A 27,001-nucleotide genomic window follows, 5' to 3' on the forward strand; every position below is an offset into this window, starting at 1 on the left:
ATTCCAATAATCAACTTACTCAAGAACCCCTTGATTCCCAGCGACTCGATTTCGGTATACACCAGCAGCCTAGAATAAGTTTCAACCAGCGCCGGGGCCATATTGTTCGCATTCGGGATGGTACTTTTGTTCTGTGCCTGTTTGATCATGTGCGTAACGATGCTGTGAATAAGCGACATCTTACTGTGGATTGTTAAACTGTCCAACACGCACATCGACAACGGAACCGTTGGCAGTTGCTGGCTCCCGCCGGCACCGGTTTGATTTTTCGGATTCCCTAAAATAGTCTCGATCAGGGCTGCCATTGGACGGGAGAAAAGGTCCTGGTTGGTTGAGTAAGCGTTACACAGCAGAGCGATACGATAATCGGAACCCATACAGAGCGAGGCATTGTTGCTTGGCATAACCAAATGCTGCAGGAAATCGTGGTGCAACTTCAAAGCCATCGGAATCGGGCGGTTTATGTTGTAGTGCTCCGATTGGGCACGTTTAAGCAAATGGATCCAGATGCAGGTCGGTGCCATCTGATGAGTACAGTAAGGACTATTATAGTCCGGCACTGGCAGAGGTTCCTTTTCCGGATACAGAATATCGTACAGTTTCAAAATCGGTAGAAAGTTTGAGATCGAATTTCTCTGAATGCTTCCGGAAATATATTGTAACAGGACCCACATCAGGTGATCTCGTCCCCGGCGTAAATTTCTAACAGCCAGTTTGTCATGCAATGAGTTCACGATATTTTGAAACGTAGCAAACTGGAACAGCACAAAGTAAATCAGCTGAGAACTCAGATGAAGCCATACCCACTGGGTGTGACTGGAAATCATGTCATCGCCTTCGGTGGGATGAGCTGGCTCCTTTTCCGAGCACTCCATTGCGCAAATTACCAACCAAACTAGCTGTTCTTCCAACGCAACACATTTTTGTTTATGCTGTTTCTGCAGATTCAACATCGAACACACCATATCCCGGGAGTAGGGTTGTTCCAAGACAAATCTCAGCAGTTTTGTCTGTGGCTGCAATAGTTCCGGTTCGTACGGAAGATTACCACGCAGCGCAAGCTTCAACGTATTTGGATCGAGCTTCCACGGATTGATAAGATTGTCCGCGTACGAGGAATGCTCCACGATCGGCAACATCGACGAGTGGCCGATAATAGCCAGCATCTGAGCCACGATTACGAACTCTTCGATAAAGTTCGCAATCAGATTGGCTATGCGCCAGTGGGTGTCCTGAAAATCTGGCTTCTGAATCTCATTGATGATGAAGTACGCCGGAAGGAGGCACGCGTTCCGGTTGAAAATATGCTCAATAACCTCGGTCAGCTCCAGCATCTGCGGCAGAATGCTGGAGCCGATTGCGGACGGGAACGAGAGTGCCTTCTCCTTGCAGCACTTCATGATCTCCCGGACGCCCTTGTAGTCGACGCCGCCGATGATTTTGCGAACAACCTTACCAAAAAAAAATATATATTATTCAACAACATCCAACCAGAATACCTTCGAATAGCTCACCTGAAAGCACTCGATCCAAAAGCTCTGATTTTGATAAATCAGCTTCTCGGAACTCATAATCTGTTCGCACAATAACCGTGCCGGTATGATGTTCAAACCGACTAGCTTGTTCAATACCTGCATATGTTTGTGAACTTTATTCCGATGGTTGATCCCGGCCACATAGCTCAAATAATAGCGCAACGCAGACTCTTTGCCCTCCTGGGACATTGTCCCGAAGATGGTCGCAAACTTTTTATATCCTTCCTCGGCTCGTTTTTGCAGTTCCTCATCGTCCACCATCGGACCCTCGTAATCAAAATCATTGCTCTTTTCGCCCTGGCGGTGCGGCAACAAATACAACAACGGTGTTTGCGTCATTTTTTGAAGATGATTTTTATGCTACAAATGACACTTACCAAGATCTCCTCAATCAGTTTTGTGATCTGTGTATCCGAATTCATGTTTAGGCGATGAAATTAGGTCATACTTTGCTTAATCAACAGTAAAAGTTTAATTTTTTTCGCATAGAACGCGATACACGCAGTACCGTTACCGATTGTTTACATAAATACACCCGTCTAGACGCGATTATGTCGAAAGAGAAACGTCAGAATGCGTAAAGAAGCGCCGGCTCTTCAGACAAGCGGTGCGTTTAGCGAGCACAAAGTTTCTTGAATGAATCGAATGAACTATTTCAATAGTAATTCTTCAAAAGGGCTAATGAGACTTTTGTAAACAAACTTATCTCGCTCATTATTCCGCTACCGAGTTGAATTTCATGAAAAATACACATGAATCAACATCTTTATCCTTGGTAGAATCAATTTCAAATGTTTTCTGTGTTGAAATAATAACAAATTAGGAGAAATCAGCAAAACAAAAGTTTGTTTACAAATCTTATTAGCCCTATTCAAATGTTGATATGGATTTGTCGGAGTTAAAAGTAGAAGCGCGCAGCCAGCTAACAGAAACCAACCCACATTACTACACCAATTGGCTAACTAATAGAAGGCGAGATTTCCCACTTGCCAACACCACTTGTGAAAATACTGAGAAAAACTCTATCCAATTTTTTACGTGCCATAATGGCGGTCTAAATTGTTCAGTTCGTAATACGTTTAATTGCCCTTTTTGACAATAATCGTTCATTGCACAGTCTATAGAGAACAGTTGCGCAGAGTGAAATAAAAAAAGATGGGTGGGTAATGTCTAGGACATAACCGGAGTGTCGTTACTACTCGTTTGACTTGTAATTCAAATCGAATGATACTCAATGAAATATGTGGGAATGTTTCAAGTTATTCTTTATAATAATTATGGTGGTTCTGAAAAGAATCTTTGTTGTTGGCGTCTGCGTTGATAGGGGATGCGCTGGATTCTAAGCTCGTTGAGACATTCATTCATGAAATGAACAAATTTCATATTTTCTTGCTTTGAAATATCAATGTAAAGATCTCTCGAAGCGACCATCGGAATCTTTTTCCTAGCGTACAGAAATGAACACGCTTAGCTAAAAACTAGGGGCGGGTAATGCCCGGGACATAACCACGATGATCATATTCTTAAAATTCTGCTTGTATCTCTTTCAAATGGCTAAACTTTACGCATTAAGTTCGATTCCCCGGGCTCAGCAAAATTTTCCTGGGGATCCCGTTCGTTAGTATATTCAGCAAAACAATTTTATTACCGAGTTCTCCGCATTGAATACAGGTCAATAATTTCATATAATGATTTCAACAAGCAGACAATGTACATGTATGACAGGTGGGAGTGTTCTGAAGTGTTTTAGTGGAGGTAACAACATAAAATCGTGTATTGGACATTTTACAATGATTCTCCTTAACCCTGCAAAACCACGGGGTTGGCAGCAGAGGCTTAAGTTGTTTGGAAGAGATGACAGTTAATATATGATAACTAAAAATATAAAATTGTTCTATAAATTGCAAACTTATTGCCGCGTTGACCTGAAAATTTGTCATTTCATTCATATAGGAACAATCATTGAAATTATGTCAATTTATGCTTTGCAAGATTTGAAATAACTTCGAAGTGTGGTCACGACACCCCATACGTATATGTCATATACATTACCAACCCATCTTTTTCATTTTTTCCTTTGTCCTAATAAGGACGGTTTGTAAATAACTATGTTGATACAAGGCGAGAATCTTTTGAAACAATTCAAATCTTGCCGACGATTGTTTTTACTGCGTACACACATATGATCTTTCCCCTTCCGCAGCTCACACCGAATGAGCACGCTTTGCATCAAGGCGTTCCTATTTATAAACTTTTCGATGCATATGAAAGGCCCTCCTTTTGTGAGATAAATGAAAATATTTTTATCATTCGTTTTGGTGTAGCTTTCGCTTAGTGGCAGTTGCCACATTCACTGATATTCTTGGAACGATTTGCAAAAACCTTCGGGTGTGTAGATTAATTTGAAAAATATTTTTTTTATGATTCACTGGTAAAAGTACAGAATTTACAAGCGCAAACTTTATACTACTTAATAAAAGAAACTTTCTAATTTAATTCTTTTTCCATTTTGCATTCCCTAATAAGGACGGTTTGTAGCTAACTATGTTGATACAAGACGAGAAACTTTTGAAACAGTTCAAACCTTGCCGACGATTGTTTTTACTGCGTACATAATATGATCTTTCCCCTTTCGCGGCTCACACGGAGTGAGCACGCTTTGCATCAAGGCGTTCCTATTTTTTGACTTTTCAATGCAGATGGAAGGCCATCCTTTTGTTCGATAAATGAAAATATTTTCATCATTCGTTTTGATGTAGCTTTCGTTTAGTGACAGAGTTGCCACATTCACTGATTTTCTTGGAAGGATTTGCGAAAACCTTCGGGTTTGTAGATTAATTTGAAAAATATTTTCCTATATAATTATTTTTAATTATACAAATTAATAAAAGGAACTTCCTGATAAAATTCTTTTTACATCATATATTCATCCTAAGGACGGTTATATGCAAACTATGACACAAATCCATCCACAATTAACAGCGCTAATGGAAAATAAGCACCACTAATTCTTTACAAGTATTTTGTTAGTCCTGAAAAGGACTGTTGGCAACATTATAGACGCGTGAATTTACTTATCTTCTTCAGGCAGCTTTCTTGGCAGGTTTGGCGGCCTTCTTTGGCTTGTTCGCTGCAGCCTTCGATGTTTTGGTGGCATTTTTAGTGGCAGTTACTTCCGCCTTTTCAGTGACTGCGTTTCTTAGCCTTTGGCTTTTTGGCCTTCTCACCGCCACCACCTCCACCAACGTTTTTCTTCTCTCCGGTGGTAGCCGATTTGATTGGTCGTCCGATGCAGCTTCTCACGACCATACACGTCTGTTATGCACTGCGTCTTACACACGTCTGGCTTTGAGAAAAGCTGCGACACCCCTATTTATAGGTTTTATCATTAATGTTGATTCTCATTTAAAGTAGTTTTTGAACTATTTGAACAAATTTTATATAGCAAACAACGTATCGGTAGCAAGCGTTGAGCGTTTTCCTTCCGATTTATGAAACAAGATTGGCAATCCGTTTAGTAGAAGAAAAGTTATAAAGGTTCAAAGAGCACGTAACGTTTTCGCTAATATGCACTACTATCGCTTTCTCGCTCGTTCTCGTGGCGTGCATGAGCCTTTCCTTTCCGTACGGCTTCTAATAGCATAACCAAAACTAATATGCCGGCTTTACCCCACCAACTGCTCTCGTCAAGCAACCCAATACGAACAATCATAGGAACAAACATGTAGTGGACCTATATATGAACTTTCCATTATTTTTCGGTTGATGCACCATATTGACGGCTCTGTGCGGGATGGGCTGAAAATTTTCACTTTTTCGAGTTTTCGAAAGATTTTTCAAAACACTATTTTTCCGTTGATAATGAATGTCCTACATATTCCAAAATTTAATACAACATTGGTACAAATATTTTCGACAAAATGCCGAAGAAATTGATTAAATCCATTCAGTACAACAAAAGATATAAGCATTCAAAATCTTACATCATTTTTCTTCCGAAATTTTGAAAAGGGGCCCCTATATTGAAAGGTGAGTCGTTAGTCACGACAAAAAGCGAGATCTCTGATACCTCTGCAGCAAAGTTGGATTCTAATTTTGCTCGATAGGTAGACTTTTTTCGGCTTCACTTTCTGCACACTCTTTGCGTACCTTTATACTAAGGCCTTTGGTTCATTGAATAAACATCCAACGCATTGGACTAACGTAGGATGACTTAATTTCACTGGGCGGTTTACGTAAACGATTATTGTCAAAAAAGGGTCATTAAGCGTATTACGAACTGAAAAATTTAGACCGCCATTATGGCGCGTAAAAAGCTGGATAGTATATATGACTTTTATGGTTGTTTAAACTATTTGCCAAAAAAGTAGGAATGACCATGAGATCGGTAAGGTAATACCACAGATAACAGACGTTTAGGCTCGATTTGAATCGTGTGTAAATACCCGCTACTGAAATTCCGAATAAATCAGACGTCTGAAACACGTTTGGCAAACGTTTGCAGATGGCGCAGTGATCGATACAATGCAGTTAGAGTGCAGCTGTCAAACATGTGAAGCAAACAGTTGCGCAGATGGCAATAGTGAAACACGGATTTCCAACGTTTATCAATTTGAAAGTTTACACAGGTTTTTGAAGAAATTTTGTTCTAGCCTAAACGTCTGTTATCTGTGGTAATACTAAACTTCTGTGTCGTAAACAATACTATAAAAATTGATTACTGCTCAACTATGCTGTTGGTATTTAGGACTATATGACATGGTCACTCCAACAATATTTATCATCTTAAAACTGACAATGGAATAGTCTGAATCACCGTTAAAATTAAGTTAAAATGAAAACTAGTGTCATTGTTTTAACTACTTTTTGTTTCGTTGTTCTCTGCACAATGTATCAATAAGTCCCGAAGACTTATTGGATAGTTGTTATGAAAACACAAAGGTTGAATTAACTAAATACGTACCGTTTATGTGGACGAGACCCATGCCGTAAGCACTATTTGCGTATAGTGCTTTTCAGCTAACTATACTTTGTATAATTACCAACTATAAAACGGATCAATTTCTGCGTTCCCAAATGTATTTCTACATGTCGCGGCCATTACAGTGAAAAACCGTATACATACCATACGGGCTTTTTTCACGCTTACAATAATTTTGCCTTATAAACCATCTCATAATCGAGTCCTAACCTGGAAGGGTTCTTAGTGACCAAATAGGAATTAGCACTAGCCTTAAGGGTCTTTACCATATACAAATATGATATACATATTTGTATTTGGTTAAACTATATTACGTAATGCGTGATTTTTCCGACTGCCTGGTACAGCAAGCCATTACTGGACTAGTGACCATTCCTTTTGATTATTATATTTCTGGAAATCAGCTACAACGTGTTGCCTACATCAAAGGCCCTGCAGTAATACTGGATTATAAGCTAACTTACCATCGTCACTTCACTGTTACAATTGACAAGGCCAATCGCCAACTGGGATTCATGTTTAAGATATCCAACGAATTTCGTGATCGTTTGTGTTTTAAAGCTCTTTACTGTTCATTAGTGCGTTCGAGGCAAGAATTTGGCAATGTCGTTTGGAATCCTTACCATGCTGTTCGGATCAATAGGATCGAAGGCGTTCAGAGACGGTTTGTGAGGTACGCTATGCGTTTCTTGCCATGGAGTGATCTGCAAAACCTGCCGCCGTATGAAGACCGCTGTCGTTTGTTAGGCTTGCACACCCTTTCTGAAAGGAGAATGACATCGCATGCAGTCTTTGTGACCAAAATACTGATGGGAGGATACGATGTTCCTGACCTACTAGTACAAATGCACCTCTATGCGCCATCTCGTACCCTTCACCAAAGAGTTATGCTTGTTCCTGAAATGAGACCAACTGACTATGCTGCCAACAGGGCTGTCATCGCAATGGTTTGGAGGTTCAACGAGTTCTCCGAACTGTTTTGAGTTTAACCTCACCGTATTTGGATTTAGAAGACGAATTCAATCAAACTAGTTTTAGGAAATTTCATTGAGACATTAAATGTTAGATGAATAAATTTTTACAAATATAAAATACAAATATAAAAATATCTACCCTAGAGTTAAAACTTGGCAGGAATCAAAATGCCATAGCCTCCAGCAACCTATCCAATAATAAGTGGAGTCAAATGACACACTCAAGAGTAGATTGACGTAGTATAAGCACAGGCTTAGAGACTTAACACTATGAGGCAATTCTCTCAAAAAACATTTATCCGACAATTTTTCCAGAACACTAGCTCCACCTTTTATTCTCGGTCCCAAACACTCATTTACTGATGGGTTACCCGTCAGGTTTTGGAGCAATTTTTCACTAGTTGTCTATCCACCATGTGCTTGTTCATATGTCAGTGGTGCCATAATTTCAAATGTGGCCATAGTCCCAACTACAAATATATTTAAAATGACCGTTAAAGCGGGCGAAGCTTTGTTTTAAAGTGTTATGTCAAATCGCGACATTAAAGTTGTTGGTATTTGTCTCCAATTCATCAATCCACGTTGGATACTCAGAAGTGTTTTAGACAGGGTTCTCAGAAGCGATCTGCGATTGTTATGAGCTACATTGTGACGAGCGAAAATTTGAAAGGATAATGAACTCACGTACGGTGAATATAATGACTGCTTTGTCCTTGAAGAACTGTGATAATTTGAGCGGAGAGAGAACTGAGCGACCGAAATGAAAGTCACATGGGGAAGGCATAGCATAGTTGGTAAATCGATTGCCTTGTAGGCAGCTCACCTGGGTTCGATTAACGATATAACGAGAATTCAGAAAATGTAATGCTGTTCTGTCAGTACTTTTTGACGTGCAAATAAAACCGTATAAATTGTCAAACATAACATTTGAAATCGGTAATTTTTATTATTCAGCTTAATTACAAGGAAATATTTTTTTAATAAAGAACCTAGTAAATTGGAGGGTTTATCTTGGAGGAAATTATAAATAGGTAGAAAATGGAGGTAAAGTCTGATGGGAAAGATTTGTTTGTGGTACAGTCCTAACCCTGCTTTTCTTTGCAGAAGTTTCATAAAAAATTATCGAACAATCTGTTATATGCATTCTCTTTTGCCATATTCTGTAAATAAAAGTACAATACGTACGGTGAAACTTTAATATAATACGGTAAAATAAATTATCGAACGGATTATAAAAATTAATTCCCAACTACCGAAGTTCGGTGAACACGTCAATCCACGAAAATGAATTGTCAAACCGCGGCCATTTGCAAGTTTGAAAAGAATTTTGTAGATACCGGTTGTGTCTACTCTTCAGAGTTGGTGATAGTGAAAAACAGACAATCGGTTTTAGTGTAGATACTAAAATGGAAGAACTGGAGGATCATGGTGAGCGCCTCATCAAAATTTTCCGTGAGTATTCTTTTAATAACCCTATCCACTTCCTTCTTTTCTTCCAGATCATGGTAATGTTTTTACTGTCGGGAGCTTCGCTTCACATGCGTATCCGACTGGACGATAGTAATTATTTTTATAGCATTTAATTTTTTGTACTGTGCGAGCACTATATAGAAAATAAAAGCATAAATGTTATACATATCGTAATCCAAATACAAATCCGAATCTCCTAAGTTACATGTTTTTCATTCTAATTGTAAACTGAAAGTACCGAAAAAGCCCGGTAGATTTTTCCGAAATTACCAAAAAAATCCGGTAATTTTTCTACTGAAATTACCGAAGCCATTGGAAGTGTTTAACAGATCAGTGAAAAATTCCAGCACCGAACATTCTGTGATAGATTCATTTACCGAACTGCCTACCGAACGTTTAACTGTTGAAAGTTCGGTAAAAAATTACCGAATATTGTAAAATTTTCAGTGTGTAGAGAAAAAATAGTGATTGCATTCAAGGATTGTGTGATTTGTCCATCTATTCGTCAAACACTAAAGACCCACTGAGTTAAAAATAAGTTTCCAAAATTCGGCACTATTTTGTCAGAAATGTGTGCCCCTCCCCCTCCTTTGTCAGCCGCTTATGATTTGAATCCGAATTATCTACGCCTAGGGGCAGATCACTTGTGATACATTTTTAAAAATCAGCGAAATCAAATGCATTTCTTTCCATCAAAGTAGATATTCGTAATGCATTTTAAGTTGCTTACTCGTCAAAACCCTACAAAAAATAGCCCTACATTTAACAAAACATCGAACAAAGTGAATCAGCGTAGGACGCTTGTTAAGTAATCTTTTCTGCGAGTGAGTGCAAAGTTGATGCAAAAATGGACATTAAATGCATTTTTTCTGAGTTGATGCAAATTTGTTATATTCTGGTTGCAGTTGAAAATCGAAGAATTGACTTGCGCCTATCGTTTTTTCCCTATTTGCAAAGTGGGCAACTAAAGTGCATCTTGTGTACATGTTAGATAATGAGCTTGCGCATCATCTACACAAGTTGCGCTTTAGTTCCGCACACTGAAAATAGGAGAAAAATCGAAAGGCGCAAGTTCACTATTTCGATTCTCAACTGCAATCAGAATACATTCCTAGAGTGATCTGCCCCTAGATCTACGCTATATTTCTCCTTAGTGGAGAACAATTTTGGTAAACACTTATTTTTCTCGATTGAGGAAAAATTGTTTAAAACCATCTTTGCACGTGAAGAGCACAAAACTTATACACTGAAGTTTTTTTTATGCGGGGGCTATGTACCGCATAAAAAAAATCCACATAAAAAACGCATAACTTTGAAAATCCGCATAAAAAACCGCATAACTTTGAAAATCTGCATAAAAAACCGCATAACTTTGAAAATCCGCATAAAAAAACTGCATAATTTTGAAAATCCGCATAAAAAAACAATGTGTGAAATATTTTTCAATATTAAGAGCCATAGTACTCAAGGAAGAGCAAGGATTTGGAGTAAGAAAGTTTAGAAAAGCGTCGAGTAGGGTCATATGAGCAAGCTTAGAGTTTTCCGGCTACTTAACTATTTTTCTTCTGCAACACAGGAGTCAGGATCTTTTGGCATTAAATGCGAATCACCTGAGTCTGCGGCATGTCCAGACAAGCGTAAAGTCACTTAATGACTTATGCTGTCAGAACCGTGACTCCCCGGAATCGCAAGACCGACCTCGGCACCTAACCGACCAGCATCGAGATAACGATTTCGAGAGAAATTTCAACGTCGGGAAATTTCTCCGTCGGAGTAGACTAGGCCCACCAGCGGGGACTAGTTCGAGTAGATCAGGAAGTAGCTCCGGCAGATGCTCGTCGGGGCGCCTGTCAAGTGGAAGTCACCCTCCAACCAGAATCGCAGGACCGACCTCGGCATTTGCCCGGGTAGCATCGGTTTTGGAAGATCTTCAACTGCCGGGGAACTCTTCGTCGGAGTAGGAAGATTCTACCATCGGGGACTATTCCGAGTAATCCGTAGCGAATCGCCGGCTTGATTCATCGGGGCACCAGTGAACCGGACCCAATCCTCCACCGAGAATCGCTGGACTGACCTCGGCATTCTGCCGGACTGCTTCTAAAGAAAAATAACGTGTCCGTCAACAGTTGCAGGAGACATTCGTTCGTCGGGGGACTCTTCGCGGAGGTAGGCTAGCTCCACCGTCGGGGACTACACCTAATAGCACCGAACGCGACAAACCACCAGGGTATTTGGATCACCAGTGAACCGGAAGCCCCCCTCCAACCGGAATCGCCGGATTAACCACGGCATCCAAGTGGTCAACGTAGAGAGGAAGGCATGTAGAATATCATGCCATGCAGGACTAATATGGCGGTTACGAGACAAGCGAAAGCTAAAGGCCCTAGTATAAAGGTACGCAAAGAGCGTGCAGAAAGTGAAGCCGAAAAAAGTCTACCTATCGAGCAAAATTAGACTCCAACTTTGCTGTAGAGGTATCAGAGATGGATTCCAATTGTGCTCGATAGGTAGGCTTTTTTTTTAACTCCGCTAGCGAATGACGGATCTCAATAGTAGCACGTCTGTAATAACATACGTACATGGAACTATTGAGAACCAGAGCTACAGGTCCAAAGCCCTGGTAAAGGAGGATGGTTGTGGTGATCCGGGCCGAGATCACCACGTAAAGCAAGGTAGGGCATAACCCCAATTCCAAGGTGTGAAGCGACCCGTGCCGAGGGATGAGTGATCGAGGGGGTGAAAAAGATGCTCGATCGTTAACGGAGCCTGTGGGGTACCTGGGCAACCCCCACAGTAAGCGTCCCTTACCACGCTAATGCGGAGCTCTGGCGTGGCGGACATATATTTCTCGCGCTACTCGTGGGACTAAACATGGAGACAAACAAAAATAAAAACAAACAGACGGAGGTGCCAAACCCCTTCGCAAGAGGTGGTTTGGCGAGGTCTCCCCCCCGTGGGGAGAGTAGTGGAGCGATGAGTGCTGCATCCGAAAGCACCAATGACCCCCCAGCGGCGGTAGGCAATAACCCTACCAATGCATCGGAGGGGCCAATAGCTGCGATGCGCAAAGTAGCGAAGCAACTCGATTCTATAATCGACTTTGCTAGCGCAAAGCAGAACATAGCCAAGGAGTTGAAGTTGAGCCTTCTGGAGCTCCGGAAAGCTGTTCGTGTCGCAAGACAGGAACAGCAGGCCTATGTTGAGAGGGTGGAATGTAGGGAGAGGACCGACAGAGAAACCCAGACAGTGGCCTCCAATAGGGAGGAAAGAGAGAAGGTCGATAGAGGTTCACAGACAGTGGCCTTTACCTTCTACGGAGCAGCCACGTCGATCGGAGCGGCGACCGAGTTCCCCTCGAAGGGAAAGGGAAAGGGCAATCGCAAGACGGCATCAAATGCGAAGCGCCCTAGGAAGTCGCCAGGCGAGGGTGCCAAAACCGACACCACTCGGCGTGCAACCGTCAAGGTCAAACACCGCCTGGGTGAGGTAAGCGAGGGCGAGAGTGACCTCGCTGTGGAGAGCGATGGTACCAGCAACCAGGCACGACCGGGGCAGGGGGGCTCAAACCCCTGGACGCTGGTTACCAAGAAAAAGCCGGCACCGAAACCGGAGGTACCGCGGCCTGCGAGGAAGGCCAAGGACAGAGGCGAAGCCTTGTGGTTAAAAACCGACAAGGACAAATACGCCGATGTCCTTAAATCGATGAAGGCGGCCGAAAGTCTCTCGGCCCTTGGGCAGGATGTGCGTAGCGTAAGACGCACCAACACGGGAGAGATGCTCCTGGTGCTGAAGCGAGGCGCACAATCAAGTGCAGTATATAAGGCCTTGGCCCAAGAGGTCCTTGGCGAGGGCGCCCAAATCAGGTCGCTAGGTGCGGAAACAACTCTCCAGTGCAAGCACTTGGACGAGTTCACGACCGCAGAAATCGTCGTCGCAGCCGTCAAGGAGCACTGCGGCGTCACAATCGAGCGGGCCTCTGTGCGATTGAGGGACGGACCCTCTGGTACCCAAGTAGCCTACCTCAGGCTACTGAATGCGGATGCCAAAAAGGTAACCGAGAAAGGGAAGCTGAAGATCGGGTGGTCGGTATGCCCTATTAGTATACCCCAGCCGCCTTCAGTGGACAGGTGCTATCGGTGCCTAGAATCCGGCCATAAAGCTTGCGAATGCAAAGGCATAGACAGGAGCAAGCTATGTCGTCGATGCGGCGAGGAGGGGCATAAAGAGCGGGGGTGCACTAAGGCATATAAGTGGCTTATCTGCACCGCTAAGAAGCAAGCCCATAAACATGCTATGGGCGGACCTTCGTGTCCCTTCGGCGAGTTAAATAAGAAGAAGCCGTGAGAGTCACACAGCTAAATCTTAACCATTGTGCAGCAGCCCAACAGCTGCTGTGGCAGTCGGTCTCGGAGTCGAGGACAGATGTCGCCCTCTTATCAGACCCGTACAGCATCCCTGCCGGCAACGGCAATTGGGTGTCGGACGGGTCTGGAATGGTGGCAATCTGTACAACGGGAAGGTTCCCGGTTCAAGAGGTAATACACCCCTCCGCCGAGGGTGTGGCGATTGCCAAAATCAATGGTGTGTTCTATTGCAGCTGCTACGCCCCACCAAGGTGGCCAATAGAACAGTTCTACCAGATGATCGACAGGCTCTCGTCGGACCTCGTGGGCCGGAAACCGGTAGTAATAGCGGGAGACTTTAACGCTTGGGCAGTGGAGTGGGGCAGCCGCTGTACAAATAGCAGGGGTCAAGCGCTAATGGAAGCGTTTGCGAAACTCGATACTGTGCTAGCTAATGATGGCTCCACTAGTACATTCCGTAGAAACGGAGTGGAGGCGTGGATTGATTTGACCTTTGCCAGCCCGAGTCTGGCTCCAGGCATGGAATGGAAGGTAGACGAAGGCTACACCCATAGCGATCATTTAGCAATCCGCTTTAAGATCAACTATGGTGTGCAGCATCCGAGGGCGGGAGATCCCTGTCAGGTACGCGGGTGGAAGTCCAATCACTTCGACAGCGAAGCTTTCACCGTGGCCCTGGGACTGGAGGCCAACACCGACAGTCTAAGCGGGGATGCGCTGGTAGCTGTTCTATCACGCGCGTGCGACGCCACTATGCCGAGAAAAACACTGCCAAGAAACGGTAGATGCCCGGTATACTGGTGGAGTGCCGAGATTGCAGCTCTACGGTCAGCCTGCCTTAGAGCTAGACGTAGGATGCAAAGAGCTCGCACCGAGGATGCAAGAGAGAACCGCCGTGAAGTGTTTCGAGCTGCGAAATTAGCCCTTAACAAGGCTATTAAAAGCAGCAAGAGAGCGTGTTTCGACAACCTGTGCGAGAGTGCCAACGCGAATCCGTGGGGTGACGCCTACCGGATTGTGATGGCCAAGACCAAAGGGGGCTCCTCACCCCCAGAACGGTCTCCGGACCGGTTGGCAACGATTATCGAAGTACTCTTCCCGTCTCGAGCCACAAGCCCCTGGCCACCTGCACTACGAGACAGTGCGGGCACGGTCGAAATGGTGGCTCCAGTGACGAATGAAGAACTACTCGCAGTGGCTAAATCCCTAGCAATGAACAAAGCTCCAGGGCCGGATGGAGTTCCAAACAACGCTCTCAAGGCAGCGATCATAGCGAACCCGAACATGTTCAGGCTAGCTATGCAGAGATGCCTTGACGAGTGCCGTTTCCCCGATAGATGGAAAAGGCAGAAACTGGTGCTGTTGCCGAAGCCCGGGAAGCCGCCAGGCGACCCATCGGCGTACAGACCAATCTGTCTGATAGACACGACTGGCAAACTGCTTGAGAGGATCATCCTCAACAGGCTCACCCCGTACGCGGAAGGTACGGACGGTCTGTCAAGCAACCAGTTTGGCTTTCGGAAGGGTAAGTCCACAGTGGACGCTCTCAACTCAGTGATAAATACTGCCGAGATAGCGATCCAACGAAAAAGGCGAGGTATTCGATACTGCGCGTTAGTGACACTTGACGTGAAGAACGCATTTAACAGCGCAAGTTGGGATGCCATCGCGCTCTCGTTACACCGGCTTAGCCTACCGGTGGGTCTGTACCGGATCCTGGAAAGTTACTTCCAAAACCGCGTACTGATATACGAGACCGATGCCGGTCAGAAAAGGGTTCCGATTACCGCCGGAGTCCCGCAGGGCTCGATCCTAGGCCCGGTGCTATGGAACCTCATGTATGACGGGGTTCTGAGACTGAAGTTCCCTCCTGGGGTCAAGATCGTCGGCTTTGCCGACGACGTAACCTTGGAGGTCTACGGGGAGTCAATTCCTGAGGTAGAACTAACCGCAGAACACGCGATTAGCACGGTGGAGGAATGGATGAGCGCGAGAGGCCTGGAGCTCGCTCATCATAAGACGGAGGTAGTTATCGTCAACAACCGCAAGTCGGCACAACATGCAGTTATCCATGTGGGAGAAGTCGCGATCACTTCACAGCGAAGTCTGAAGTCTCTCGGAGTCATTATAGACGACAAGCTGACCTTCGGCAGCCATGTCGACTATACGTGCAAGAGAGCGTCGACTGCTGTTGCGGCACTATCGAGAATGATGTCCAACAGCTCAAAGGTGTGCGCCAGTAGACGTAGGTTACTGGCAGGCGTTGCCGTATCTATCCTCAGGTACGGCGGCCCGTCATGGTCAAGAGCACTGAGGGTAACCAGTTACCTACAGAAACTGGAGAGCACCTACCGCGTGATGTGCCTCAGAGTGATATCTGCCTACCGCACGGTATCACACGATGCATCCTGCGTGATAGCGAGCATGATGCCAGTCGGGCTGGTCATTCGGGAAGATGAGGAGTGCTTTGAGCTACGTGGAAATAGGGGAGCCCGCGAGCGCACCAGGGTGACCTCGGTCGCCAGATGGCAGCGTGAGTGGGACAACTCCTCGAAAGGTAGGTGGACCCACCGGCTGATACCTAGCATATCGAGCTGGGTGGGAAGACCCCATGGGGAAGTTCACTTCCACCTGACACAATTCCTGTCAGGCCATGGCTGTTTCCGTCAGTACCTCCACAGGTTCGGGCACGCGGAGGTCCCAGTCTGCCCGGACTGCCTAGGTGTAGATGAAACTGCCGAACACATACTGTTCGTATGTCATCGGTTCGACGTCGAAAGAAGAGCAATGCTTGACGTCTGTGGCTGGGACACAACCCCGGATACCCTTATCCAGCGGATGTGTCAAACGGTGGAGAAGTGGAACGCAGTCTCGGCTGCTACCATCCAGATTGCCAGTAGGCTACAGGTCATCTGGCGAACCGAGCAACAGATGGCGGGCACGGCTAACTAGTGATTGGTTAGCTGGAGCGAAAAAGGCCAAGAGCAAAATAAGAGAGTGAATGGTCTGTTCATGCCGAGGTAGGTTGGCGCAGCGAATGGCAACCGCGTAAGGGGTAAACCCAGCCACCCCGAAGCAAGACAGAAGAGTGAGTGTATAGGCGTATAAGTGGACTGCCTCATGCCAAGACGGGAGGGTCGTAGCGTAGTATGTTGGAACTAAGCTATCGATGCCTCATGGCGTGGCAGAGGAGTGAAAGGGTGAGCATCCAAGTCAGTCTCACATTGCATGTTAAGGGTGAGCATAAAAGTCAGCCTCACAGGTTGGTAGAGGCTAGCACAAAAGTCAGCCTAGCAAGGAATGAAAAAGGTGAGCACAAAAGTCAGCCTCGCATGGTATGTCAGAAGTGGGGCCTAAGAAAAATGTCCCACATGGGATGCCAGAGGGAGTGACAAAGGTACAATAGAGTGGCACGTTTGAGAGTGAATCAGGTGATAGGGTGAGCACCCAAGTCAGCCTCACATGGATGGGTAGGGCGAGCACAAAAGTAAGCCTAGCAAGGAATGAGTAAGGTGAGCACACAAGTCAGCCTCGCATGGAACGTAAAAGGTGAGCACAAAAGTCAGCCTCATGTGGGAGTGTTTGAGAGTGAATCAAAGTGTGATTGGGAGAGCACCCAAGTAAGCCTCATACAGGATGTATGATCGCGTGAGTGAGAGTGAATGAGTACACTTAGTACAGCCATCCCCCCAGAAGTAATACCGAGAGGTAGTTCCTGGGAGGAATGATGGCGGAGCCCAATGGAGTTTAGTCGGTTTTAATGGCTGGTCACCATTCGAGTCCGACACGCCCCCAGTGCACCCCGTGTGGTAGATTGGACCCTACCGTTAGCACGTGTACTGGGCTAGGACATAAAGGTCTTCTCCATTGCAAAAAAAAAAAAAAAAAAAAAAGGTAGGCTTTTTTTGACTTCACTCTTTGCGCAACTGTTCTCTATAGACTGTGACGAAAGCTAGCACGACCAGCTAGACCTGGAATCAAGTGAAGTGCATTAGCACGCCTCCCCCAAAGTAGTCATTTCAAATGGAATCCGGGGGATCAGGCAAATGTCGGACTTCTTGGTGGAGTTTAGAGGAATAGGGTTCAGAGTTACCTTCTCTGTTCAGAGTCCCTTACTCAGGAACACGATGGACGAAATCGGTAGTATGAACTGAACGTGTGCCGGGTCGGCGTAAAAGCTTTACCACTAAGTAAAAAAATACACGCTCAGAGACTTTTTTTTCCGATCTCGCCGAACTGAGTCGAATGGTATAAGAGATTCGGCTCTGCGGGCCTCGGTTAAAAAGTTGAAATTCCGACCGATTGCAAAAGGTTTATTATGAAAAAGGTAAAAAAGTATTCAGTCATTTTCTGTTTTTATTTTCACTGCATCAAGAATGCTTCTCATATCCTTAACCCAAAGACTAGTAATTTATAATCCAAAATAAAGATATAAACATTTTATGTCTTTTGTTTAAGCATGTGCATTCACGAGGATCTATCTTTCGATAAAAGTCGCTTCAGATGATGCCCTAAAAATTAAAAGGAAGCTGCATAAAAAGAATCGCATAACTTTGAAAATCCGCATAAAAAAGTCGCATAAAAAACCGCATAAAAAGACTTCTGTGTACCGCAATTGGAATTTGCGAAATATAGCATAGTGCATCTTGCATTGGCTTGCTAAGTCAAACCAATTGTTTCGATTCCATTAGTTCTCATCAGCTAAAAATGAGCTCCTTTTCTTGTGGAACATCACGCTTGACTAGGTGTTTGCTCCGTTTTTTGAAGCTAGTCATTAAGTTATTGTCGGATTCTGATGTGACGAAGTAGAAACGCAAATTCCATAACTAATCCGAAATCAGTTAATACGTCAGAGCGACATTACTACTCTACAATGATATTAAGGTCACCTGGTCACAGCGTGTCCACCAATATTTTATTGTCTCATCATGATTATGCTCGCAGAATTTGACCAATTGAAGCTGGCTCTATGCTTGGGCGAGTGACTTGGGTACTAACGTTGTTGTGACTGAGGGGGTGGGTGTGTGATTGCGTTCGAATGATGTGCGCAGGTAACTGGCTGACACGTACTGTTGCCATACAGGTAAATTGAGAGCAATCTTTACTAAATACTCTCGATTGAGAATAAATGATGTGTACATCTCGCGATCACGTCTTTCTCTCTTGTGCTCAATTTATGTTTCACATCTCGCTCGGAGGGCGAGAGTATCAAGAGAGAGAGTGTACCGATTCTGAAAGGTATATGCGCGCTGTTGTCACGTTTTATTCAATGGGCGCTGTTGCATCGAACTGGATGTGGTAGTTCTAGGCGTACACACACACAACCACACGCATGAATAAGTCAGCAAGTTAAGTGACTTTAGAATGCCACTGTATGCGCATGATCGTTAATCGACCGAGTGAGTATCATAATTAGTATATCCATGGAAGAGGTACGGAAAGTGGAAATGGGAAAATTAAATGTTTTTAAAATCATTACAGAGCAGTATATAAATTATTAGCAGTTTGTTGAAGAAGCTTATCGCGCATGACACTCGTCGCCCGTCGGTAGGTCAAAAGTCTCGATTGATTTCGGGGCGATGCAATGCAATTCTGTTTGTTATTATTTTCCATGCATGCGTGGGCAGTTTTTTGTGGTTTGCAAGTAGGTGCTTGGTACAATGACTTTTGCGTATTAACGAAATTCGCTTGAGCAGTCGCACACGCAAGCAGGGGTAAATGCGACTACAACATACTATCAGCGATTTAATGCAAAATACAAACATGGAAATTGATAAGTATTGATATCAATTGAACTGTTTTGACAATACTGATCATCTACCCTATCACACATCCATGATTTGTCTACCGCAATGGCAGCTAGACTGAACATGATGAAGTTATTTGCCTGTTGGCGATTGGGTGTAAACATAGGATACATGGTCGTAAATCCTGTAATTCAATTTGAATCGATACTGCTGGATAAGCGTCTCACATTTCTTGAATCTTCTTAACAGCTAAAAATATCATAATTTCGCTAGATGTAATAGCTTAACAGTTTAAGTTACTAGCTAAAGCATGGTCGCAGTGGCAAAGTTCCCAATTACAGATGAAACCACAAACAGAACTAATTACTAGTTACTTTAGAATCATAATCGTGTATGTTAGGAATAATCGGTCTATGGTTCAATATTTATCATTTAGACTATATTTCAGTTCAAGATCATGACCTTCTGTTTCGACCGACTTCACAGACGTACTATAAAGTGTAGGATCATCATTCTACCGGCACTGCTATATCTGTTGTCCGATCGGACCATGCATTAACGGATGCGAAAAATGCTGACTATCGTCCGTGGACTGGAATAGAACTTGAGGTCGGTGTATCGACCTGATGGTAAGGTGATCTGCCAGGTGTCTAGAAGTGGAAGGGTTTAGCAACGCATCTATGCACAGAGCCCCACAGTCAGTCTTCGAGGGGGGAGAGAGAGAGAGAGAGAGAGAGAGAGAGAGAGAGAGCGAGCGAGATGTTCCAAGAGACCATCAAACGAATGGTTGCGCTACAAAAACTGGTCAGAGGCCCGAGCAAAGCAGGACCCGTCAAAAGCGGCATAGAGAGTTGAGTAGCCAATTTATATACCGTCTCAGAAATGGTTGTTGAATGGCGACGTATTCCACTGCGGGTAGGCAGAGGGTATTTGCAGGGAATGACCGACCATCGCGCGCCGCGTGAGAGAACGGGCGCAAAGTGAAAAAAAAATAAAATAACCTGTTTCTATATTATGTTATTTTAATTTCATTGTATACAACGTTGGTATGCTCGATCCTCTTTGGTTGGTACTTTTGCGTATAGTCTCGAGAGCCTTTGGAGAGAGGTTTCCACTTTTTCCTCACTGCCGAACTTGGCGATGGAAGATTTTCTTCTTGTGCCAAATGACTACACTCTCGGCAGCTCTAACGACGGGCTGAAGAGTCCTTCGATTGCTTTTTCTTCGCAAAATTCAGCAAACAAACACACCTTGAAAACGAGCGTTCCACTTCACAGAGTTCAAGTTTTTCTTCGCCGTGACTTCATGTTGGAGGAAACTTGGCTCAAGAACGTAGCGCGGACTGTTCCTCTCACTTTGGTCGAACTCTATTGAAATGCTATTTTTTTTTCAACTGATCTTTCTGTCTTCGAACATATCGGATGATACCCGGGTGCGCCAATCACCAAAAACATCATATGGAAATGAGGTCAACAGGGGCATTAATCAACCTGTAAAATATCCCACGAACAGGTGACAGTGGAGTTTGATAAACGAAGCCAGTCAGGGTTGAACCAAAGATGTGACTTTAAATAGGTTAGTGCAGTCCGTGCACGATCTACGATCGCCTGCAATACATAAATTGATTATAACCCATAGAGGCGATAAAAAGCTGTTGGAAGTTCTACAAATTCGATATGCGACAAAAGTACTTTGCTTCGGCGATCAATCAGATGGTCTGTATGTGTGTGGGTGTGAGAGAGAGAAGAGAAACGGATGAGTCGAAAAACTTTTTCTCACACGTAGACATCGGGCACTAGAAGATCCAAAGTAAAGGAAGCTCCGCGATCGTTTCTCGCATGCCACAGCCGCTCATTACACACAGCAACAATCTGTGCCTTTTAAATGTTAAGTTCACTGCACCGTTCTCTCTGATGGAACATTTTGTCGGTTTGTGGTTGTGTGAGAATGTTCCCTTTGCTCATTCAAAATACCTTTACATGACTCCAATCGCATTTTGTACTTGATTTCATTTGATTCAGCGACGAAGCGAAAACCCGAGGGGTCCAGTGTTGGTAGTTTTTGTTCATAAGTAGTTGGGAGGATGATTTGTTTTAAAGATAGAGCTACTTATCTATGCTATTGATTTTTTTTCCCGAGATTTATCCTACTGGAGCTATAGAGCTAGGGTTGGAGAGGCTCCCCGTCAGAATCACTCATTACAATTGCAGACGAGACGGGAAATGTTACCCACCAAACACTGCTGATATTCATTGTACGGTTCTGATATGGCGGGTGACGATCGCGTGTTGTATTGCGAATGGTTCAAGCGTTTGTACGTTAACGTGTTCGATCGAGTGTGCATTTGTATGTTGCGTGTGGTAACGTGTATACATTCTATTTTATAACACTTTCGCATATTCGCGTATGTTCTTGGATGATCGCGTGGACCGTAAATCTGATACTTAATTTTCGGCGTACAGTTCAGATTCTAGAAGAGAATGAGTTCTTCTACATGATTAGAGTTGTCGGTCATGTCGCCATGGAACGTGTTTTGTAGTGGATTTGAGGGTAAAGATTTCCGGGTGTGACCGATTCATTATCGCGCGAACATGGACATTTGTGAGTTCGCGATATAGTGTGACTTCGCGTGTAATGGTTCGATTTTGTAACCGTGTTGCTATTCACATATTTGCGTGTGTTCTTTGATGATCAGTCCGCGTACTGTCATTCTGATATTTAGTTTTCGGTGTACGGTTCTCATTCTGACAGGGCATGAGTTACTCCATATCACTGAAGTTCCCGGTCATGTCGCCATGGAATGTGTTGTGTAGTGGATATGAGAGCTTTTTTTTAATTGGTCCAATTGAAGGTGTAGACCTAAACTGCTGGCACCAAGGATAGAGACTTCCGGAAGTGACAGTATCATGATAGCGCGAGCGCGGGAGATTGTGAGTTCACGCTTGAGATCACGTTTGTAGATGCTGAGACGTTCACCCTATCACCGGGATGTCATCATGTTTGCGAGATCACGGGTGTAGGTTGCGTGGATCATCGCGAAGGCTTCAAGCATTTGTATGTTAATATGAGCGTCACTTTTTGCCTTTCTCATATAGAAAGGTTATGCAATCGGTCGGAATTTCGACTGTTTGACCGAGGCTCGCAGGACCGAATCTCTTATACCATCCGACTCAGTTCGTCGAAATCGGAAAATGTCTGTATGTGTGTGTGCGTATGTATGTATGTATGTATGTATGTGTCAAACAACCTCACCGATTTTTCTCAGAGATGGCTGGACCGATTTGCACAAACTTAAACTCTCAATTGAAAGGTACAACCTTCCCATCGGTTGCTATTGATTTTTTCATTGATCCATCTTCCGGTTCCGGAGATACGGGTTGAAGAGTACGATCACACAGCAAATTTCCATGTAAACTGGCACCACCATAATGTCCAAATGATTCAATAATTATTGAAATGTGCTTGGATTTGCGTTTCTAGATCATTATTGATCCGTCGAAGGCATACCAATTTCTCAGCGAATTCTCTACCGATTTTTTCAAACTTGGTCTCAAATGAAAGGTACACCGTTCCCATTGGCTGTTATTGAATTTTTAATTGATCTGATCTCCGAATCCGGAATTACAGGCTGATAAGTACGAACATGCAGCAAATACTGATTTCAACATATACGTCCATGAATGTCAAAAGGTGAAATGTTTTCCAAAAGGTGAAAATTTATCCAAAATGCGATCACTACTGCTTCTAGCTCTAGATCACTAACAGTTATTCAATGTCGCTTTGGTCACATTGGCCACTATCGACATTTCCGGATGCTCCAGCGGAAGTATCTCAATAGGGATCTTTAGGGGTGTGCGGGTTAAGGCATATTCTGATGCAGATTAGTACCGTGAGTTAATATCTCAGTCCTTTTTCAATTTTTTGGCCCGAAACTATTGAAAAAAAACATTTTTTAATTTGTTTCCTTTTAGGACAATAACACATTCAAACCCATGCATCTTGCACGATCCTATAGGTTGCCTTATCAGATCTACCATAGTTTGCAGATGAAACTTGGGATGGCAGGTTGCTAGCGGATTGACAAAGTACCAGATCATGCTGTGTGGGGTGCTGTCCCGGTTAACAATGAGGCGAACGAGATATTTGCAGATACGTCATTTAGTAGGACAACTGTCAGTTTGCTGGTTGAGTTTAATTTGGTTTTTTTTTAATTTAAAAATCATAAAAAAATAATTAAGGTTTAAGAATGATATGAGTGTACTCGTAAGGACACCCGCTACCAATACATATGAAAACCTGGCACAATTTTTCCAAATTAAAGATCCCTATTCAGAATAACAGTTACATCGATTTCTCAGTGATGACTGGACCGATTTGAACAAACTTAGTCTCAAATGAACGATGACTCCCGAAAAACTAAATGAAATTTTATTTCTATCCGACTTCCGTCTGCCCATTACGGGTTGTGGAGTGTGGTCACAGAGAAAACACCTATTCAAACCGATACCACGACGAATGCAAAAAGGAGTTTGCCTTTCTCATCTAGAAAAGTTATACAATCGGTCGGAACTTCAACTTTTTTGTTAAAATAGGAGCTTGCATTTGCAGTTCTAGGTGAGTAACGTCCCATCGAAGTTTTGTTGACCACATTAACCATTGACCATATACGGTTCTGGAAGTGATCGGGAAAAGTTGCCATCTTTTAAAATTAACAAACTCATATCAGTTTCTCGGAGATGGCTGGGCCGATTTACACAAACTCTCAAATCGAAATGAAAGATATATTATTCCTATAGACTACTATGAAATTTCGTACGGATCGGTTATATGGAAATGTAGAATGAATCGTCGGGTCACATAAGAAATTCCCATATAAGCCGGAACTAAAATTTGAATGTCAAGGAGGGGATCCCATGAAATATCAGAGATCGAATTCGCGTTTTTGATGTCCTTAAAATACATGAAATATCTACATTTTATGTAATCTCCAATTATTTTTTTTTGAAATAAAATACTTTTTTTGGGACTGTTGTTTTCACTCTTTTTTGCCTTTCTCATATAGAAAGGTTATGCAATCGGTCGGAATTGCAATCTTTTAACTGAGGCCTGCATAGCCGAACCTATTACATCATTCGATTCAGTTCGTCGAACTTGCAGAATGTCTGTCGCAGAGTGTATGTGTGTGTCAAATAATGTTTCTCAATTTTCTTAGAGATTGTTGAACCGATTTGCACAAGCTCAGTTACAAATGAACGGAATATTGCTTCTATAAGCTGCTATTAAATTTATAGTTGATCCGAATTCCAGTTCCGAAGTTACGGGTAGAAGACTACGATCGCACAGCAAATTCCCTTATAAACTGGTAACATCATGCTGTCCGAATAATGTAATACATATTCAAATAGGACTTTTGGTTCCGAAGCTACAGCTTGGTTATTGCGGTCACATAGGAATTTCTCATATAAACCGGTACAATCGTAATACCTCACAGATTAAAAATCCATTGAAATTAACATCAAATTACTTCGATTCGCTGGCCTAGATCACTGATTGTGAACCAATGATTCTTGGAATAAATTGTCCACTATCGATTATTCCGGAAGTTCCGGGTTTCGGACATACAGTAAGGACCCGGTTGCCCCTTGGTGAATTTTAGGCTGATAAAAGCGGGACATTGATAAAATCGAAGCATATATTTTTCTTTCTTTTTAAGAAACCGAAGCTCTTAAAATATTCTTCTTTAGTCCCTAGGTATAGCCTCATAACCTTTCTTGATTATTCCCTTAAGGGGGTCTGACAGTGCAATTTTTTTGCATATTTCGGATCTCTAAGATAAGAAAAATAAGCTCAAAAAAGGATTTGCTCGAATTCAATTTGGTTCGTCTGCTAAAAGCTGACTGAACTTGTCTTCAAAGGAAGGTATAATATGAAGTTGGCGGTTGCACTCCCCATCCACCCTTCCTTCCTCTCACACTCCTCCTCAACTCTTTCACCCTCATCTCAGACCTACCTGACGCCCGCATTCTCTTCACTCACCCTTATACCCAAAATATGTTAGGTTGTTCCCAACGCATCCTCCTCTCCCACTTCTTATCCCCCACCAAACCGCATTTCAAAATATGTTCACATGAAGACAACGTTGAACTAACGCTGATTAACCTAAATAAACATTGTATTTTTTTTTTGCTTCAAGTGTGTCGGAATCGACATGTTACTCATCAGGTTCGCGGCAGTCGTGCACTCATATGCATTAAATATTTCCACAATGTTATATTGAACGTAACCAACTATTAAGTCGTAGCTTTGATAAATGAGAAAGGAACAATTACACCACTAGGTGGATTAAAACAGTATTTTATTTGGTCCACCTGAAGGCATTGGGGCTATACTACTAGGGCCGAGGATAAGGACTTCCGGACGTAACCGATTCATGATCGCGCGAACATGGGCTTTTGTAGGTTCACCCCTGAGACCGCGTTTGTAAATTTATATGTGCTACAACGCTCACTTAGTCACTGGAGTGCTATTCTGTTCTCGAGATAACGGGCGTAGGGGTGCGTGAATGATAGCAAAGGACTCGAGCGTTTGTATGTTAAAGTTTTTGTCGCGCGTGCAAGCGTATTTTTTTTATTGGACCAACTGAAGGCATGAGTCTAGGCAACTACGATCGAGGGTAGAGACTTCCGGACGTGTCCGAACTATGATCACGCAAACGGTGGGTTAATGCTTGAGACCGGGTTTGTGAATTTATAGGTGCTAAAACGTTTACTTAATTACCTGGGTGTTTTAATGTTGGCGAGATTGCGGACGTGAGTATGTGTGGATGATTGCAATTGCATGTTCGAGTTTGTGATCAGGTTTGTGTTATCGCGAAGGTTACGTTTGTACGTTTGGAGTGAGAGAGAATGTGAGTGTAAACGAGAGAGTAAGCAATTTCTTGTACTGGTGAGTGTTAGAATGAATCTACTTTAATATATAGTAAAAAAGGGAAAAAGACGAATACAGATAAAAAGGAAAGAAATTGAGTAGAAGCGTATAAATTGATCCATATTATTTTTGGTATGAGCTGAATTAGAAATAGGTTTTAGGTTTGGGGATGTCTACATTGGACAGGAAAATAGCCAAAGAAGAGAAATCTTAGTCGGCGAAAGGCAGATTGATCCATAGATAAAGTGGACACAGTAATAACAAAGTTGCATATTATCAAAAAGTAAGGAAATATTCTGATTTTTACAGTTATTTCTGCAGTGATCGTGTCTAGTATTAAGCCCATCGTTCTCGTGAGCTTTGAAAAGTTGTTCTTAAACTACATTGTCGATACATTGCTCATAAAACATTGACAACAGCAGTATACAGCAAAGATGTCAAGTTTCTTTACAAATGTTTCGATCTTATTTCTATTACAGTGGCATTGGGTTGAGGTCAAGACGGATACAGGTGTGCACATTTTTTCTGTGTGTGAGTCATAGTTAATTTAATCGGTTTTTTTCGAGGTAAAAAGTGTCCCTAAGTGTTTTTTATTTATTTATTTATTTATTTATTTAAGGAAATACTTGTGGAGTAAGGACTTCCGCTTCTTTGGTTCTACAATCGGAATTCATTTGACCACGTACTAATTATTACTAATTCAATTTCATTCATCTTATTCCAAATTAAATTTAAATTAAAAACTAATTCCTTTCTCTTAACCAATCCAAACACTCCCGATGGAACCGCTCACGAGATTCAATATTTTTAATGTCAATTGGAAGCTGATTCCACAAATTGACTGCTCGCACAAAGAACGAGTCTCTATAATTGCGTTTTAATCGGTACATCCGAGGTGAAGCTTGGCCTTTTCTCACTTTTCAGCGTGCGCCAAAGAATCGGGATGCTCGTTCGGATGTTTTTGTTTACTTCAAGGGCCCCGGCCGCCATTCTTAATTTTGCA

The 27,001-nt window shown here is 43.1% G+C and overlaps 1 protein-coding gene across 4 annotated transcripts in view; it reads right to left on the reverse strand.

The window, feature by feature from the left end:
* LOC131693102 (mediator of RNA polymerase II transcription subunit 23) overlaps positions 1 to 2,049 on the reverse strand; it is a 161,961-nt gene extending 159,912 nt beyond the window's left edge. For all 4 annotated transcript variants that reach the window (XM_058980652.1, XM_058980651.1, XM_058980649.1 and 1 more), the window contains exons 1-3: positions 1,913 to 2,049; positions 1,515 to 1,832; positions 20 to 1,451 (exon numbers count right to left, since the gene is read on the reverse strand). In XM_058980652.1, the coding sequence (XP_058836635.1) occupies positions 20 to 1,451; positions 1,515 to 1,832; positions 1,913 to 1,957 (1,795 nt within the window). In that variant the 5' untranslated portion in view covers positions 1,958 to 2,049. The remainder of the gene's footprint in view (positions 1 to 19; positions 1,452 to 1,514; positions 1,833 to 1,912) is intronic.
* Between the last annotated feature and the right edge of the window lie 24,952 nt (positions 2,050 to 27,001).

Source organism: Topomyia yanbarensis, chromosome 3, assembly GCF_030247195.1.
Source record: "Topomyia yanbarensis strain Yona2022 chromosome 3, ASM3024719v1, whole genome shotgun sequence".
Taxonomy (NCBI): domain Eukaryota; kingdom Metazoa; phylum Arthropoda; class Insecta; order Diptera; family Culicidae; genus Topomyia; species Topomyia yanbarensis.